Source organism: Salvelinus namaycush, chromosome 17 (genome assembly GCF_016432855.1).
Source record: "Salvelinus namaycush isolate Seneca chromosome 17, SaNama_1.0, whole genome shotgun sequence".
Taxonomy (NCBI): domain Eukaryota; kingdom Metazoa; phylum Chordata; class Actinopteri; order Salmoniformes; family Salmonidae; genus Salvelinus; species Salvelinus namaycush.
The window spans coordinates 17,993,877-18,012,903 of NC_052323.1; the positions used below are offsets into that span (position 1 = coordinate 17,993,877).

Sequence of the window (19,027 nt, forward strand, 5' to 3'; positions counted from 1 at the left end):
ACTGTAAAACTGATATATGATTAAATACATGGGGAATGTTCCACTGTAAAACTGATATATGATTAGATACATGGGGAATGTTCCACTGTAAAACTGATATATGATTAGATACATGGGGAATGTTCCACTGTAAAACTGATATGTGATTAGATACATGGGGAATGTTCCACTGTAAAACTGATATATGATTAGATACATGGGGAATGTTACACTGTAAAACTGATACATGATTAGATACATGGGGAATGTTCCACTGTAAAACTGATATATGATTAAATACATGGGGAATGATCTTGAGGTCAATAATCAAGAAAGAGAGAAGGCAAAAATATTTAGAATTCAGCCTGATTTTTAAAAAATTGTTAATAAAAAAAAACACTATTTATGGATTGAAGCAAAACGTCCTAGTTATGTAGATACACTAACCAAGCATTAACAGATTGAGTAACAGCTTTCTACGTCATTTCTAATCTGAGTTACTGTGTTGTTACTTTGTGCCTCGTGTTACTTTGTTCCCCAGTCTCCCCTATTGTGTATTGGAATATGATAATATTTGCTCTGGATTTGAAAACTAAATTTGAAGACTTCTTGTCAAGAGACAAATGTGTCATTGTTTTATCAAAGTAAGGAAGTTAAATTACACACTTGTGTTTCCGCACCCTTTTGTCAGAGGAAAGGGGGCTAGCTAATATCAGAACTGTTCATTCTAGAACGAGGAAGACAACACATCAAGAGGTTTCAGTTGCAGCTTTTTCTCAGTTTGACTTGCATAGCCAGACTTGTGGACAACAGTAAAGGAAACGTATTTTTGGGGCTCATTTGAAGTCCGTTAATTGAATTAGGGAGTGAAGAGAGAGACATGGAGGCTGTTTTTGGATTGTTGGTGATGATCGCAGGAGTGTCTCATGGTAAGTTACGTCTTTATTTGTGTCGTAGCTCATTATGCAAGAGCCTACTATTTTCAGACTGTGAAGACTATGGCTATATGGAGACAGGAGGGAGGTAGAGAGTTAGAGGTTTTCCATTCCAACCATATCTGAGTGTAACTTTAGATGGCTTGTGTGCCCTTATCATTGCAACAGCATAATTGGTGTTTGGAAAATATATTGTTGATAAAAGATATGCATATTCCTGGCAAACCTGAGACTGCTCCATCTGATTGTTCCTTTCAACACTGTTTTCTGCTGTATCCCACTCATTGTAGAAGTCATCTTTGAAGTTATTGTCAACTCAGTGTCAGACAATTAAATTACAAAAAAGCACTCCAGTTCAGTCATAGTTATGACAGTAACATATTTTCACTCTATCCACTTATACCAGTTGTGTCAGAATTGTGACACAATGTTCAACTTTGTCCTCAGGTATGTTGACCACCTCCTGTGATGCTAGGGAGGATGGATCTCAGTGTTATGGAGCTCTGGGAGGAACTGTCTATCTCCAGCTGACTGATACCACAGTATCTGAACTCACATTTAAAAAAGATCCCACTGGTGTAACTACAGAGATACTCCGAATGAGAAGAAACAAAATGATAATCGCTGACTCCATTAAAGCTAGATCAGAGTTCTTCATGAACAACAGGACATTTATGATATCTAACACAGAAAAGACGGATTCTGATGAATACCTCTTAGAAACATTTCATTCTAATGGAAGTTCATTGGCCACCAGAAGACTGCACCTGTTCATTGAAGGTAAATAGCTAACCCTCTTTAAAAAATATAGCTACATGACTGTATAGGGATACTTGAAAGTTTGGGCAATCCTTGTCTGTCAGGGAAACTTTTCTTTTTTAAATCGTTCTCATTATTTGAGCCAAAAAAATACATTTAGGGAATTTTAAAAGGTAAAATATTTGCAATATTATTCATTTCCATGTGGGCTCTGTGCCAGGAAATGCCCTTGTCTAGAGCAAAGGTTCACAATTTCAAACTCCCCCAAAAAGTGTTTACAATTCTTAAAACTTGTGAAAATGTATAATAACTGTTAAAGGAGCTCATGTAGTTTCTGAAGGAGCTCATGTGGTTTCTGAAGGAGCTCATGTAGTTTCTGAAGGAGCTCATGTAGTTTCTGAAGGAGCTCATGTAGTTTCTGAAGGAGCTCATGTAGTTTCTGAAGGAGCTCATGTAGTTTCTGAAGGAGCTCATGTAGTTTCTGAAGGAGCTCATGTAGTTTCTGAAGGAGCTCATGTAGTTTCTGAAGGAGCTCATGTAGTTTCTGAAGGAGCTCATGTAGTTTCTGAAGGAGCTCATGTAGTTTCTTGCAATAGCGCTCTCTGACTTAAAGTAATATTTCTCTCAAAACCGTGATTCCTAAAAAATATGTGTCCAGAGTTTTGGTCAACTTCGTCATGTTTGTCTAAAATCCTAAATGAATCAGAAATGATTGGGGTCAGCTATACCATGACAACGCCTTCATCTCCTGATTAACTGCAGTGCAACAAGACAATGCATGGTCCTGAAAGTCCTCTACTTTTGATCGATTTAAACAAACAATATTGAAATAACCATGGTCACAGTGGAGCTGCAGTAAGTGCAGGTGATTTGCAAGCAATTCTATTATTTCATGTCACAGCAATATATCATATCTGTTAGCAAACAATTGAATTTTATTTAAAAAATGTGTTCATATAATAAAGCATAAGTGGTTGCTTTCCCATTGTATTGTTTTTGGTAAATTTGTATTGAGTCAGGCAGCTCCAAAATGCAGCTGTTTCAGCCTCACTCTGCTTTCTGTGGTGGAGGGGCAGACAGAGATCATGATTGGCTCAGGGTGCTGTTACTCATGGGGACCCTACTTCATTGCAGCAACAGCTGGGAGAGCTAGCAGGCAAAACATCCATTTTAGTAAGGGTTCTATTTATGAAGGCTAAGGGTATATCTCGGTTTGTTTATCCAGTTCTATTTATGAAGGCTAAGGGTATATCTCGGTTTGTTTATCCAGTTCTATTTATGAAGGCTAAGGGTATATCTCGGTTTGTTTATCCACTTCTATTTATGAAGGCTAAGGGTATATCTCGGTTTGTTTATCCAGTTCTATTTATGAAGGCTAATGGTATATCTCGGTTTGTTTATCCAGTTCTATTTATGAAGGCTAAGGGTATATCTCGGTTTGTTTATCCAGTTCTATTTATGAAGGCTAAGGGTATATCTCGGTTTGTTTATCCAGTTCTATTTATGAAGGCTAAGGGTATATCTCGGTTTGTTTATCCAGTTCTATTTATGAAGGCTAAGGGTATATCTCGGTTTGTTTATCCAGTTCTATTTCTTTTTGTACATGAATCCACATGTAAGGAGATGAACAACTCATTTCCCAATGTTGTATGGAAAAACAAACATCACCACCTTAAAAAGAAAGTGCTCTCTGTGACTAGGGGAGAAGGAGGTTTTCAGTTATTGGATTTTGTGGATATGAATAATACCTCTAAGATTAAGTGGTTGAAAAAAAGGCATAACTACTCCAGAGACGTTATACTTTTTTATTCCTCATAATATTTTTAAGAAAATTGTTAGTTTACAATTTTTGTTGTCTTGTAATTACAGTATATATATTTTTCTATCAGCAAGCCCTTCTGGCATGGACATGATGTTTTGTGCATGACTTTTCACTTCTTAAAGCTGTTCTGTGAAATAATGGTAATATCACTATTAAAAACAAAATAATTTTTATGCAAAATTGGACAGAGAAAAATGTAATCTTTGTAGGTGACATGTTTGATAGTCGTGGCCAAATGTTAAGTTATGAAGTAATTCACACTGGAACCGCCTGGTCTTTCAGCCTATCAGCACCCCCTAGAGAACGATGGGGGAATCTACTTTAGCAGATGCTTCAGATGCATATCAACAATGCTTGATAAATAAATGCTTGATAAATATATTGTAAAGGATTAATTGCATGAATAAACATTCATCGGAATATATCAATAAAAAAAACAACAATAGTTATTTGTTTAGCCAGAGTCAAGGATATGTTTTGTACAATTCTACAAAGTCCTAGAAAAAACATCGGCCTATAGCCTGTTTTAGTTTCCCTTACATTAAAAACATAATTGTCGTCCATTTGACCAACTTTATTTGTAGATTCGATTAGTAATAGAGTTATAGTAATTAATAAAGTCCAGTTACAGGTTATTTTGACAAAGAATCGAAAAAGAGAATCATAATAATAACAGGTGAAATCATTTGGTGAAATGATATGCTGTATTCCTAAACAAAATCACCCGTGGATAAACAATTGTCAATGATTAATTGCATAAAGAAATATTGGCTAGTGTCATAGAAACTGCTCAATATGCTCTTTCAGATGCAATATAGAAATCTAAATATTTTACCTGTATCTGTCAATTACAAGATGTGCCAATCTCTTCATGTACAATTTGACAACTGATAGGCCTAATATTGTCACTCATCAGATTATTGTCAATTTATCTTTAACTCTTATTATATGTGAAATTAGTTTAGGTGTAGTTTCGATGGGCCGCTGTGCAGGCATCGTTTGTTTCCCGCTCATCAACTTGGACAGAGTCAATGTATTGCATTATTCTAAAGGCCTCCTGCAACATGTAGCATTTTTTGGTTCCCTTAAAATACGTTTGATTAGTAATAGAGTTAAAGTAAATAAAACATTAATGTAACAGCTTATTTTTTAAAAGTAAAACGTAAAAGAGAATAGTATCAACCTTCAAGGCACACGGTCAAATAATTAACATGAGCGCCAATGCTAATAAATAGGCTTAACACAAACTCACCATTACACTAATGTTGTTCTACATTAAATCAACCTCTTCACCCTCATCATTCAGTTAGGCCTCATTTTAATTCGATTGTGAAGTAACTTGCACAGTCATCGCCCATTCCATCCATTTGCCAATCGTTCAGTAGGCTGGGAGATGGACAGAGTCAATGTATTGCATTATTCTAAAGGCCTCCTGCAACATGTAGCATTTTTTGGTTCCCTTAAAATACGTTTGATTAGTAATAGAGTTAAAGTAAATAAAACAGTCCCAAAACAGGTTATTTTTACAAAGTAAAAAGGTACGCGGTCAAATTTTTAACATGATCGCCAACACTGATAAATAGGTAGAGCACAAACTCATCATTACACTATTGCTGTTCGAAATTAAATCAACCTCTTCACCCTCCTTATCGTTCAGTTAAGCCTAATTTAAATACAATTGTGAAGTAAGGTGCACAATTATCGCCCACTCGTCGTTCATTCAGTGAGGAGAGAGACGCATTAGCGCCTGTCCTACAGCACATTGTCTTGGCTGTAGGTTAGGAACAGGTGTGGGAAAAATACTCTAAATACTGTTTGTGATTTAAAAATTCTGACAACTGAGCTTAGCTTTTTTTATAGCTTTTTTGCGGGGCTGAGTATTTAAATTACAAAATCAAACGTTAGTGGCCGTTGGCCTATGGGGTTCTAGTGTTCAGAGTCAAAGCCTGCCCTAGTTACACACAAAGAATATTTTTCTGTGCTTAATGCTATTCCCTCAGGTATCTCCCAGCTAATGAAAAGTCACATTTTCAAGGTATACTTAGAATAGAACCCAGTCTATTTATTAATGGTATTGATATCAAAAGTCCCAAGTGTACAAATAAACACATAAGATAATACTTTTTATAGCAAAAGAACAAGGAAACAGGGAAATCCTTTTGTAATTAAACAACCATTAGACATTCAATGGTGAAAGGCTTGGCTTTGTCCCTTTACGTGTTGTATTTCTATAGGATAAAATAGGTGCACCTAAAGATTCTGCACAATGTGTACCTCTCCAACACAATGGTGTCAAGGTTTACATACATTGATGTCAAGTGTACTTTCTGCAATGATGGACCTGAAATGCTGACACATTTGTTTTCCAGGTGTTACACTATTAGAGTTTGGTGGAGAACGTACTGAGTATTTTTTCTTCATCAACCCCCTGCTTTATAGTGTTTTGATAGACATTGTTTTTAATTGAGCCTCTGAAATAATAACAAAAGCTTGTCTACAGTCCAATTTTATAACAAATCATTTTCTGAATAAGTGTCATTAGCTAGATTTCAATCCAAGTGTTGACAGATTTTCATGGGAATGTTCTAAAATGTGTGACATTTTCCCACCGGTGGTGTTTCCACAAAACTGACTTGTTGTGGATAAAAATCAGTGCTTGATGACGTAGTGCACACACAATTTACTTTTTGCTTAAGTTTTCATGTACCGAATAAAAATCAAAAGTTCAATGTGTTTCCATTGCATTTTAAACTCACCAATAGTTTCGTCACAAAAACTGTTGTGTTAAATAGCAAATGTGCCTATTCTGGTCTTGGCACGTGCACTCTAGCCAACAGCTGGCAGATACGGTGCGGGTAGGCTGTGCGGGTAGGTTAGTTAGTCTACATGATGAGATTATTATGGATAAGAGCTAGTATGTTTTTATTTGTCAAATGGCAGCTAAGCATCGATAATCATGTCACCATAATATGACCCTCGATATTTACTGGAAAGCAGCATCAAGCTCATCACCGTGCACTATTCCCACTATGTGAAGTTCATCATCATTTATTTAATCAGTAGCCTAATAGACTGTATGGTTTCCCAGGTAGTGGGAGGACCACACAGCCATCCATTAAACTACTACTGTATATGTACTATTCTATCTTACGTATTCTACAGATATACTAAATATTCTGTTCACATACTGGCCATAATGCCTACACATCCCATCACACGCACGCACACACACACACACACACACGCACGCACGCACACACGCACACACACACACACACACACACACACACACAGTGCATTTGGAAAGTATTCAGACCCCTTGACTTTTTCCACATTTTGTTATGTTACAGCCTTATTGTAAAATGGATTTAACTGTTATTTTTCCTCATCAATCTACACACAATACTGCATAATGACAAAGCAAAAACAGGTTTTAAGAAATTAAATGTATTAAAACTGAAACACTGAAATATCACATTTACATAAGTGTTCAGACCCTTTACTCAGTACTCAGTTCTCAGCGATTACAGCTTCAAGTGGGTATGATGCTACAAGCTTGGCACACCTGTATTTGGGGAGTTTCTCCAATTCTTCTCTGCATCCTCTCAAGCTCTGTCAGGTAGGATGGTGAGCGTCACTGCACAGCTATTTTCAGATCTCTCCAGAGATGTTCGATCGGGTTCAAGTCTGGCCTCTGGTCGGGCCACTCAAGGACATTGAGACTTGTCCCGAAAAGGGGTTGTATGTATTTTCTCTATAAAAGCAATGAACCGGCACTATTCGTTGAGATTTCAACTATGCACTGTTCACTGGATAGTTGATTCTCCATTTTTGCAAATCTTATAATAAAGTGTTGTTTGAAAGAATCTGCAGTCTCTCTTCTTTGTCTAGGCTCTGTGCCTAGGTTCATCGTCCTGTTGGAAGATGAACCTTCGCTCCAGTCTGAGGTCTTGAGCACTCTGAAGCAGGTTTTCATCAAGGATCTCTCTGTACTTTGCTCTGTTCATTTTTCCCTCGATCCTGACGAGTCTCCCAGTCCCTGCTGCTGAAAAACACCCATAAAGCATGATGCTGCCTCCGCTATGCTTCACCATGGGGATGGTGCCAGGTTTCCTCCAGACGTAACGCTTGGCATTCAGGCCAAAGAGTTCAATCCTGGTTTCATCAGCAGAAAATCTTGTTTCTCATGGTCTGAGAGTCATTTAGGTGCCTTTTGGCAAACTAAGCAGTGGCCTCCATCTGGCCACTCTTCCATAAAGGCCTGATTGGTGGAGTGCTGCAGAGAAGGTTGTACTTCTGGAAGATTCTCCCATCTCCACAGATGAACTCTGGAGCTCTGTCTGAGTGACCATCAGCTACTAGGTCAACTCCCTGAGCAAGGTCCTTCTCCCCTAATTGCTCAGTTTGGCCGAGCAGCCAGCTCTAGAAAGAGTCTTGGTGGTTACAAACTTCTTCCATTTAAGAATGATTTAGAACACTGTGTTCTTGGGGCCCCTTCAGTGCGGCAGACATTTCTTTGTACCCTTCCTAAGATCTGTGCCTCGACACAATCCTGTCTTAGAGTTCTACGGACAATTCCTTCGACCTCCTTGCTTTGTATTTGCTCTGACATGCACTGTCAAACACTGAACACCACTGAAAATGTCACCAATAGATAGGGCAGCCGTGCTATTAGCCCCGAGACAACTTTGCAGTGTTTTGTTTTTTATGTGTTATTTCTTACATTATTAGGCCAGAATTTTTTTCGTATTATTACATACAGCCGGGAAAAACTTTTGGATATCAGAGTGGCGGTAACTCACCAGTATTACCAGCATTACGACCAGGAATTCGACTTTCCCGAATCTGATCCTTTGTTCATACCACACAGGGTAATTGAACTAATTCCAGAGGTTGATCCAAAATACTGCCGGCGGAGAAGAGGATTTCGGAGTGGACTTCTAGTCCAACTCAGGAGGTGCACACACCACCCACCGCTTCCGAGTATATTACTCGCTAATGTTCAGTATCTGGATAATAAAGTTCAAGGCGAGGATTTCCTTCCAGAGAGACATCAGGGATTGCAACATACTCTGTTTCACGGAAACATGGCTCTCTCGGAATATACTGTCTGTGTCCATACAGCCAGTTGGGTTCTCAGTTCATTGCTCAGACAAGAATACATATCTCTCCAGGAAGAAGAAGGGCAGGGGTGTATGTTTCATGATTAACTACTCATGGTGTGTTTGTGATAACACACAGGAACTCAAGTCCTTTTGTTCACCCGACCTAGAATACCTCACAATCAAATGCCGACCGATCGCGCTGCTAAAACACTCGACACTGCTACTCCAACTTCCGGGATGCCTACAAGGCCTTCCCCCGCCCTCCATTCATCAAATCTGATCACGACTCCATTTTGCTCCTCCCTTCCTATTGGCAGAAACTCAAACAAGAAGTACCTGTGCTAAGAACTATTCAAAGCTGGTGTTACCAATCAGAATCCTCGCTTCAAGATTGTTTTGATCAAGCGGACTGGGATATATTCCGGGTAGCCTCTGAGAATAACATTGACGAATACACTGATACAGTGACTGAGTTTATCAGGAAGTGTATAGGTACAACATCTCCTATACACTTCCTGATAAACTCAGCAACTGTATCAGTGTATTCGTCCGTAAGGCAATCAAATGCAAATCGTCAGTATAGAGTCAAAGTGGAGTCGCAATTCAACGGCTCAGACATGAGACGTATGTGGCAGGGTCTACAGACAATCACGGACTACAAAGGGAAAACCAGCCACAAGACGCTGAAGAAATTTGACTTGGCACCTAAAACCCTCACAAACTTTTACAGATGCAAAATTGAGAGGATCTTGTCGGGCTGTGTCACTGTCTGGTACGACAAATGCACCACCGCAACCGCAGGGCTCTCCAAAGGGTGGTCTGCCCAACGCATCACCGGGGGCAAACTACCTGCCCTCAACAACACCTACAGCACCCGATGTCACAGAAAGGCCAAAAAGATCATGAAGGACAACAACCACCCGAGCCACTGCCTGTCACCCCGCTATCATCCAGAAGGCAAAGTCAGTATAGTTGCATCAAAGATGCGACTGAGAGGCTGAAAAACAGTTTCTATCTCAAGGCGATCAGACTGTTAAATAGTCATCACTATCACATTAGAGGCTGCTGCCATATATACATAGACTTGAAGTCACTGGCCACTTTAATAATGGGACACTATTCACTTTAATAATGTTTAGATATTTTAATCTCATATATTTATACTGTATTCTATTCTATTCTACTGTATCTTAGTCTATGCTGCTCTGACATTGTTTGTCCAAATTTATATATATTCTTAATTCCAGTCCTTTACTTTAGATGTGTGTGTGTATTGTGTGTATTGTTGTGAAATTGTTAGATATTACTTGTTAGGTATTACTGCACCGTTGGAGCTAGAAACACATGCATTTCGCTAAACCCGCAATAAAATCTGCTAAACACATGTATATGACCAATGCAATTTGATTTGTTTTGATCTGTGGAATTTTATACAAATCATTTTTAATCAATTGAATTTAACACAGGTGGACTCCAATCAAGTTGTAGAAACACATCAAGGATGATCAATATGTATATGTACAGTGGGGCAAAAAAGTATTTAGTCAGCCACCAATTGTGCAAGTTCTCCCACATAAAAAGATGAGAGAGGCCTGTAATTTTCATCATAGGTACACTTCAACTATGACAGACAAAATGAGTAATAAAAATCCAGAAAATCACATTGTAGGATTTTTAATGAATTTATTTGCAAATTATGGTGGAAAATAAGTATTTGGTCAATAACAAAAGTTTATCTCAATACTTTGTTATATACCCTTTGTTGGCAATGACAGAGGTCAAACGTTTTCTGTAAGTCTTCACAAGGTTTTCACACACTGTTGCTGGTATTTTGGCCCATTCCTCCATGCAGATCTCCTCTAGAGCAATGATGTTTTGGGGCTGTTGCTGGGCAACACAGACTTTCAACTCCCTCCAGAGATTTTCTATGGGGTTGAGATCTGGAGACTGGCTAGGCCACTCCAGGACCTTGAAATGCTTCTTACGAAGCCACTCCTTTGTTGCCCGGGCGGTGTGTTTGGGATCATTGTCATACTGAAAGACCCAGCCACGTTTCATCTTCAATGCCCTTGCTGATGGAAGGAGGTTTTCACTCAAAATCTCACGATACATGGCCCCATTCATTCTGTCCTTTACACGGATCAGTCGTCCTGGTCCCTTTGCAGAAAAACAGCCCCAAAGCATGATGTTTCCACCCCCATGCTTCACAGTAGGTATGGTGTTCTTTGGATGCAACTCAGCATTCTTTGTCCTCCAAACACGACGAGTTGAGTTTTTACCAAAAAGTTATATTTTGGTTTCATCTGACCATATGACATTCTCCCAATCTTCTTCTGGATCATCCAAATGCTCTCTAGCAAACTTCAGACGGGCCTGGACATGTACTGGCTTAAGCAGGGGGACACATCTGGCACTGCAGGATTTGAGTCCCTGGCGGCGTAGTGTGTTACTGATGGTAGGCTTTGTTACTTTGGTCCCAGCTCTCTGCAGGTCATTCACTAGGTCCCCCCGTGTGGTACTGGGATTTTTGCTCACCGTTCTTGTGATCATTTTGACCCCACGGGGTGAGATCTTGCGTGGAGCCCCAGATCGAGGGAGATTATCAGTGGGCTTGTATGTCTTCCATTTCCTAATAATTGCTCCCACAGTTGATTTCTTCAAACCAAGCTGCTTACCTATTGCAGATTCAGTCTTCCCAGCCTGGTGCAGGTCTACAATTTTGTTTCTGGTGTCCTTTGACAGCTCTTTGGTCTTGGCCATAGTGGAGTTTGGAGTGTGACTGTTTGAGGTTGTGGACAGGTGTCTTTTATACTGATAACAAGTTCAAACAGGTGCCATTAATACAGGTAACGAGTGGAGGACAGAGGAGCCTCTTAAAGAAGAAGAAGTTACAGGTCTGTGAGAGCCAGAAATCTTGTTTGTTTGTAGGTGACCAAATACTTATTTTCCTCCATAATTGATTTTCTGGATTTTTTTTCTCATTTTGTCTGTCATAGTTGAAGTGTACCTATGATGAAAATTACAGGCCTCTCTCATCTTTTTAAGTGGGAGAACTTGCACAATTGGTGGCTGACTAAATACTTTTTTGCCCCACTGTATATATATACATACATATAGATGAAGCGAGGGAATAACGTTAAAGTTAAAAAAGTTGCATATTGTTAACCGGGACCTTGTATTAATTAACAGGCACACAGACGCAAGCAGTTTCGCAATATTGCAGACAGATTGCTAGCTAGTTTACTCTATAAAAGTATGCTCAACTACCGTGGTCTTCCGTGCAATAAGAGCTACAGATATGGGAAGTGGCCATAAACTGATCATAACCCAAATGTTATAACGTTTGCATGTGGCTCTAAACTAATTTCTGGGTTTGGTTATTAGTATATTCAATGTGTAGCCAATGTGTACTGGTTTCGATGCATATGAGTTTTGTTAATTGAGTGTGCCCCCCCAATATTTTAATGTAAAAGTTCCCACTGCATGGTCATAACCATATCCTGTCAAGTCCATCTCCCTTATATATTAAGATAGAATATGAGTTATGGTCCAAAATCCAATTCTGGTTTGGTTTAGTTTAGCAGATACATTATCAAAACATTACACATGATTATTATCATCATCAACATCATCATCATTGTCATTATCATCAATAGACCTTTAGGAGAAGCAGCATGGGATTCACCACTTTTCAACACAGGTTTGTGACTGTTTATTTTGCCTACCTACAGGGCTCATATATATTAACTGTACCTTATCCACCGGGACAAAGATATCAGGGTGGGTGAATGCCACCGACAATGACCAGTTCCACTGTCAACTAACCGCTGGTGCTACCGGTAAGTTTGATATAGTAATTTTAACAAATTTTATTCATTTGCTGATTAGTTGTTCCTCATAGATGAAATTGGGGAGGGGACAGTGAATCGGTCTCAGTCCGTCTATTACATGATGACCAAACTGACTCCAATGGTGCCCATATTGATTTTGTCTATCCTCATCAGACACGCATGTTAAAATACCAAAACCAACTGTAAACTCAACCAACTATACTGAACAAAAATATGAATGCGACATGTAAAGTGTTGGTCCCATGTTTCATGAGCTGAAATAAAATATCCCAGAAATGTTCCATTCTCACAAAAAGCTTATTTCTCTCAAATGTTGTGAACAAATTTGTTAACATCCCTGTTGGTAAGCATTTCTCCTTTGCCAAGGTTATCCATCCATGTGACAGGTGTGACATATCAAGAAGCTGATTAAACAGCATGATAATTACACTGGTGCACCTTGTGCTGCGTACAATAAAAGGCCACTCTAAAATGTGCAGCTTTGTCACACAATACAATGCCACAGATTCCCTAAGTTTTGAGGGTGTGCAATTGGCATGCTGACCAGAGCTGTTGCCAGAGAAATGAATGTTAATTTCCCTACCATAAGCTGCCTCCAATGTAATTTTAGAGAATTTGGCAGTACGTCCAACCGGCAACACAACCACAGACCACGTGTGTGGCGTCGTATGGGCGAATAGTTTGCTGATGTCAACGTTGTGAACAGAGTGCTCCTTGATGGCGGCGGGGTTATGGTAAGGGCAGGCATAAGCTACGGACAACGAACACAATTGCATTTTATTGATGACAATTGGAATGCATATAGAAACTGTGACAAGATCCTGAGGTCCATTGTCATGCCATTCAACCGCCGCCATCACCTGACGTTTCAGCATGATAATGCACGGCCCCATGTTGCAAGGATCTGTACACAATTCTTGGAAGCCTAAAATGTCCCAGTTCATCCATGGCCTGCATACTTACCAAACATGTCACCCATTAAGCACATCAATCGGGATGCTCTCGATTGATGTGTACGACAGCGTGTTTCAGTTCCTGCCAATATCAAGCAACTTAGCACAGCCATTGAAGAGGAGTGGGACAACCTTCCACAGGCCACAATCAACAGCCTGATAAACTCTATGTGGAGGAGATGTGTCTCCCTGCATGAGGTAAATGGTGGTCACACCCGATACGGACTGGTTTTCTGATCCATGCCCCTACAGATGCATATCTGTATTCCCAGTCATGTGAAATCCATAGTTTTGGTCCTAATGAATTTGTTTCAGTTGACTGATTTCCTCATATGAACTGTAACTCAGTAAAATCTTTGAAATTGTTTCATTTATATTCTTGTTCAGTGTAAATAAATTTGGGGAGAGGTCGAAACAAATATGAAGCATTGGCAGATAAACATTGAGTTGTTATTTTACCTGAAATGCATATGGTCCATTTTTAGCTGGGTCTTTGTAGAATGTTGACCCATTTTGAGTTACACAAAGTTGTGTGTTCTCTACTCTGACAAATAATCCACAGATAAAGGGGGAAACTTACAGTAGTTATTTTTTGTTTGTTTTCTTTGATTAATCTCTCGTCATTCATTCTTCTTCTTCTCCGGATTTTATATGGCGGTTGGCAACCAACTTTAAGGTGCATTACCGCCACCAGATGAACTGGAGTGCAGTAGTTGGTGGAAAAGGTGGAAATTATAGGCAATTAGCAAGACACCCCCAATAAAGGAGTGGTTCTGCAGGTGGTGACCACAGACCACTTCTCAGTTCCTATGCTTCCTGGCTGATGTTTTGGTCACTTTTGAATGCTGGCGGTGCTTCAGACGGAGTCTAGCATGAGACGGAGTCTACAACCCACACAAGTGGCTCAGGTAGTGCAGCTCATCCAGGATGGCACATCAATGCGAGCTGTGGCAAGAAGGTTTGCTGTGTCTGTCAGCGTAGTGTTCAGAGCATGGAGGCGCTATCAGGAGACAGGCCAGTACATCAGGAGAAGTGGAGGAGGCCGTAGGAGGGCAACAACCCAGCAGCAGGACCGCTACCTCCGCCTTTGTGCAAGGAGGAGCACTGCCAGAGCCCTGCAAAATGACCTCCAGCAGGCCACAAATGTGCATGTGTCTGCTCAAACGGTCAGAAACAGACTCCATGAGGGTGGTATGAGGGCCCGACGTCCACAGGTGGGGGTTGTGCTTACAGCCCAACACCGTGCAGGACGTTTGGCATTTGCCAGAGAACACCAAGATTGGAAAATTCGCCACTGGCGCCCTGTGCTCTTCACAGATGAAAGCAGGTTCACACTGAGCACGTGACAGACGTGACAGAGTCTGGAGACGCCGTGGAGAACGTTCTGCTGCCTGCAACATCCTCCAGCATGACCGGTTTGGCGGTGGGTCAGTCATGGTATGGGGTGGCATTTCTTTGGGGGGCCGCACAGCCCTCCATGTGCTCGCCAGAGGTAGCCTGACTGCCATTAGGTACCGAGATGAGATCCTCAGACCCCTTGTGAGACCATATGCTGGTGCGGTTGGCCCTGGGTTCCTCCTAATGCAAGACTGTCCAGGAGTTGGCGGATGCTTTAGTCCAGGTCTGGGAGGAGATCCCTCAGGAGACCATCCGCCACCTCATCAGGAGCATGCCCAGGCGTTGTAGGGAGGTCATACAGGCACGTGGAGGCCACACACACTACTGAGACTCATTTTGACTTGTTTTAAGGACATTACATCAAAGTTGGATCAGCCTGTAGTGTGGTTTTCCACTTTAATTTTGAGTGTGACTCCAAATCCAGACCTCCATGGGTTGATAAATTTGATTTCCATTGATAATGTTTGTGTGATTTTGTTGTCAGCACATTCAACTATGTAAAGAAAAAAGTATTTAATAAGAATATTTCATTCATTCAGATCTAGGATGTGTTATTTTAGTGTTCCCTTTATTTTTTTGAGCAGTGTATATACCAATTGGCCCAAGGTGGGAGCTATAGTATTGAAATGAAATTTGTGATTCACACCTAGAGAGGAGGTGAAGCGAGAGGGATAGCTGGACCTAAAAGTCTTCTCCAGCAGGTGGCGTTTTTTCTTTGGTGCATTACATGAAGTACAGGGTGTGGATTAGCTAAAAAACAGAATCATTCGTGGGGGTTGACATGTTTACTGTTGCCTTCTTAATTTATGTGTTATTCTGTCTCTCTTTTCCACAGGACCTGGGTTCAATATGTTTGTTTATTTCCAACTTGCTGAAGTCTTCATTCTGCTGGCAATCTGTCTGGGATCATACTGTTTCAACAAGAAGAAAACCTGTCCTCAAGAGCAAGGTCAGTAACCATATATTGTACCTTTCAATTAAGGTCTATATTTGTTTTAAACATTTCTCATTTTATTCTGCTTAATTCTCCCTCTCTCTCTCCAGATGATGGTGTGTAAGCAGAGGAATATGAAGTCTCTCAGGTGGATCACGGTGGATGTCCTAAGAGTTGCTATGGGGATCAACCAGGCTTTGAGATTACCTTATGAAATAATGACTAATGATGATATAATACCACTTATCACTCTTTTAATCTTGAAACTCAAAGCACAGTAATGTATTTAAACCAATAAAAGACCATTCTATTCTTTTGACATTTATTTTCTTATTTTCATTATGTTCCTTCAGACCTGCCTTTAACAACATGAATAGTGAATGATCAATGTGATGATGTTTATTTCATGGATTTTAAAACTTGAATTGTAGTGATTTAGTGCTTTTTATTTTGTTCATACTGTTACATAAACTAATGAAAAAGTTGTTTTTGAAAATACATTTTCTTTCATATTCTAATTTTACCTTCTTAAACACAAACAAATAATTATTTTACCAATAGCATACATCACATGTATTTATTAGACTGTTAGAATGTTGACATCTGAAAGACTCATCATTGGCTTGAAGGGGTCCCTCTAGGCATTTCTAGTGTTAAGTATCATTTAAAATGTCAAAGGAGTGTATAGTTGTGATAAGGTGCGTCTCGGTGAGAGGTGTAGGAGTCAGGCGCAGGAGAGCAGGGATACTGAGAAGCGTGTTTAATATAATAATTATATATACATAGTCCACCAATACAAAATTGGCACATATCCCTCTATATAAGGTCTCATAGAGCAGATCAGTGAAAACAAAACCGAAACTCGTGCCAAACGCACGGAGGAACAAACTCAGTTCCGAAAATAAACTACACGTGCGTAATAACGAGAACAAGAAATATCAACGACAAACGAGCGCAAAACCCCCACAAGCTTAATCCCGCACGAAATAAGGCAGGTAACAGGTGCCCTATATACACACAGAAATAAACGCAATTGAAACCAGGTGTGAAAAGGAACACAGACAAAACAACCAGAAAAGGAAAAAGGGATCGGTGGCGGCTAGTAAACCGGCGACGCCGAGCGCCGAGCGCCGCCCGAACAGGGAGAGGAGTTACCTTCGGTAGAAGTCGTGACAATAGTACAGTGTATTGATTGCATGGCAGGGTTTTGTTTTTTGATGCTTGTGATATACAATAACAGAAATGTTCGAGAGTTGAAAGGCTTTTTAATTGGGGAACTGTAAGATAGGCTTTCATTGTTATTGTAACTTCATCATGTTTGATGTATTGGTGTGATTTTAATGCATAGAAATAAGAGCAAGAAACTTTTAAAACATTTGAAATCTACTACTTTTGAAACATGCTGCACCTCATTTTCTCATTATCTACTACTTTTAGTTTGAAGCACAACACACTAAGTGACAATGTGCAAGGTTTTCTGACTTTTCTATCGGCCCACTGAAAAATGTTATCACACGTATTGTAGCACTTCCCTTCATTAATCTACTTGCACAGCATCCCGGATCCGGGAGCACCCCCCACAGTAAAAAAGCTGACTAGCATAGCCTAGCATAGCGTCACAAGTAAATACTAGCATCTAAATATCATTAAATCACAAGTCCAAGACACCAGATGAAAGATACACATCTTGTGAATCCAGCCATTATTTCTGATTTTTAAAATGTTTTACAGGGAAGACACAATATGTAAATCTATTAGCTAACCACGATAGCAAAAGACACAACTTTTTTTTTCCACCATTTTTTTCCTGCATGGGTAGCTATCACAATTTCGACCAAATAAAGATATATATAGCCACTAACCAAGAAACAACTTCATAAGATGACAGTCTGATAACATATTTATTGTATAGCATATGTTTTTTTTAGAAAAATGTGCATATTTCAGGTATAAATCACAGTTCTACATTGCAGCTGCAATCTGAAATAGTGCCGAAGCTGCCAGAATAATTACAGAGACCAACGTCAAATACCTAATTACTCATCTTAAAACATTTCTGAAAAATACACAGCGTACAGCAAATGAAAGCCCAACATCTTGTGAATCCAGCCAATATGTCAGATTTTTTAAGTGTTTTACAGCGAAAACACAATATAGCATTATATTAGCTTAGCACAATAGCCAGAAACACAAGCAATTTACCAGCAGCACAGGTTAGCGATCGTAACAATACAGCAAAAGATATATAATTTTTGACTAACCTTGATATACTTCGTCAGATGACAGTCCTGTAACATCATATTACACAATGCATATAGGTTTTGTTCGAAAATGTGCATATTTAGCAGCACAAATTGTGGTTATACAATGTGTTCAGTGGCAACAGGTCATGCATTCTGGCCGGCGCCATCTTGGAAAGGCACCTAAGTTTACGATTATTTATCGATTAGATTGACAAAAAAATACAGGTTGGACAGCAAATGAAAGATGCATTAGTTATTAATGCAACCGCTGAGTTAGATTTTTAAAATTAACGTTACTAGACATACAGTGTGCGTTACAGCCAGACTAGTGCCGCAATAATGGCGGACAAATCCGTTTACATTTTTCCACATAAATACGGAATAACATCATAAATAGCTCTTACTTTTGGACGAGCTTCCATCAGAATCTTGGGCAAGGTGTCCTTTGTCCAAAAGAATCGTTGCTTGGTTGTAAAACGTCGTCTTCAACTTCGGAATTAGCAGCTAACAATAGCTATGTGGCCACAACATGCCCAAATCCTCAAAAGGCAATACTAAGGAAATTCCGAAAATAGCAATATACTCGCATAAACTGATATAACTCGGTTTAAAATAACTTCGTTATGATGTTTCTAACACCTATATCGAATTAAATTACAGACGGATATATCTAAGGTCGATAACTGAGCGTTTCAAAATGCCATCCTGAGGTCTTGCTTTGCGCAATGACGAACGTCGAAAAGAGAGCTCCCTTCGTTCCTTGGGGCTTTATAAGCTCTGAGAACTACGTAGAAACTCCATTCCACTTCTCATTGGTTACTGACATCCAGGGGAAGGCGGGTGCAGTTCATGTCGACCCATAGGATACATACAGAGCTTTAAACTGATCTGAGAACAGAGCCTCGTTTTCAGACCTTCGCAGTTCCTGTCATGGATTTCGCTGCAGAAAGAGTTCTGGTTCACCCACAGACATAATTCAAACGGTTTTAGAAACTAGAGATTGTTTTCTATCCAATAGTAATAATAATATGCATATTGTACGAGCAAG

At 39.7% G+C, this 19,027-nt stretch overlaps 1 protein-coding gene across 1 annotated transcript; it reads left to right on the plus strand.

Moving 5' to 3' along the window:
• The first annotated feature begins 631 nt into the window (after positions 1 to 631).
• On the plus strand, positions 632 to 16,405 carry LOC120062037. Its single transcript, XM_039011841.1, has 5 exons — positions 632 to 908; positions 1,362 to 1,694; positions 12,332 to 12,439; positions 15,638 to 15,751; positions 15,847 to 16,405. Exons 1-5 carry the CDS (start codon positions 860 to 862, stop codon positions 15,858 to 15,860), a joined length of 618 nt encoding a protein of 205 aa, XP_038867769.1. The 5' UTR covers positions 632 to 859; the 3' UTR covers positions 15,861 to 16,405.
• Positions 16,406 to 19,027: the final 2,622 nt, after the last annotated feature.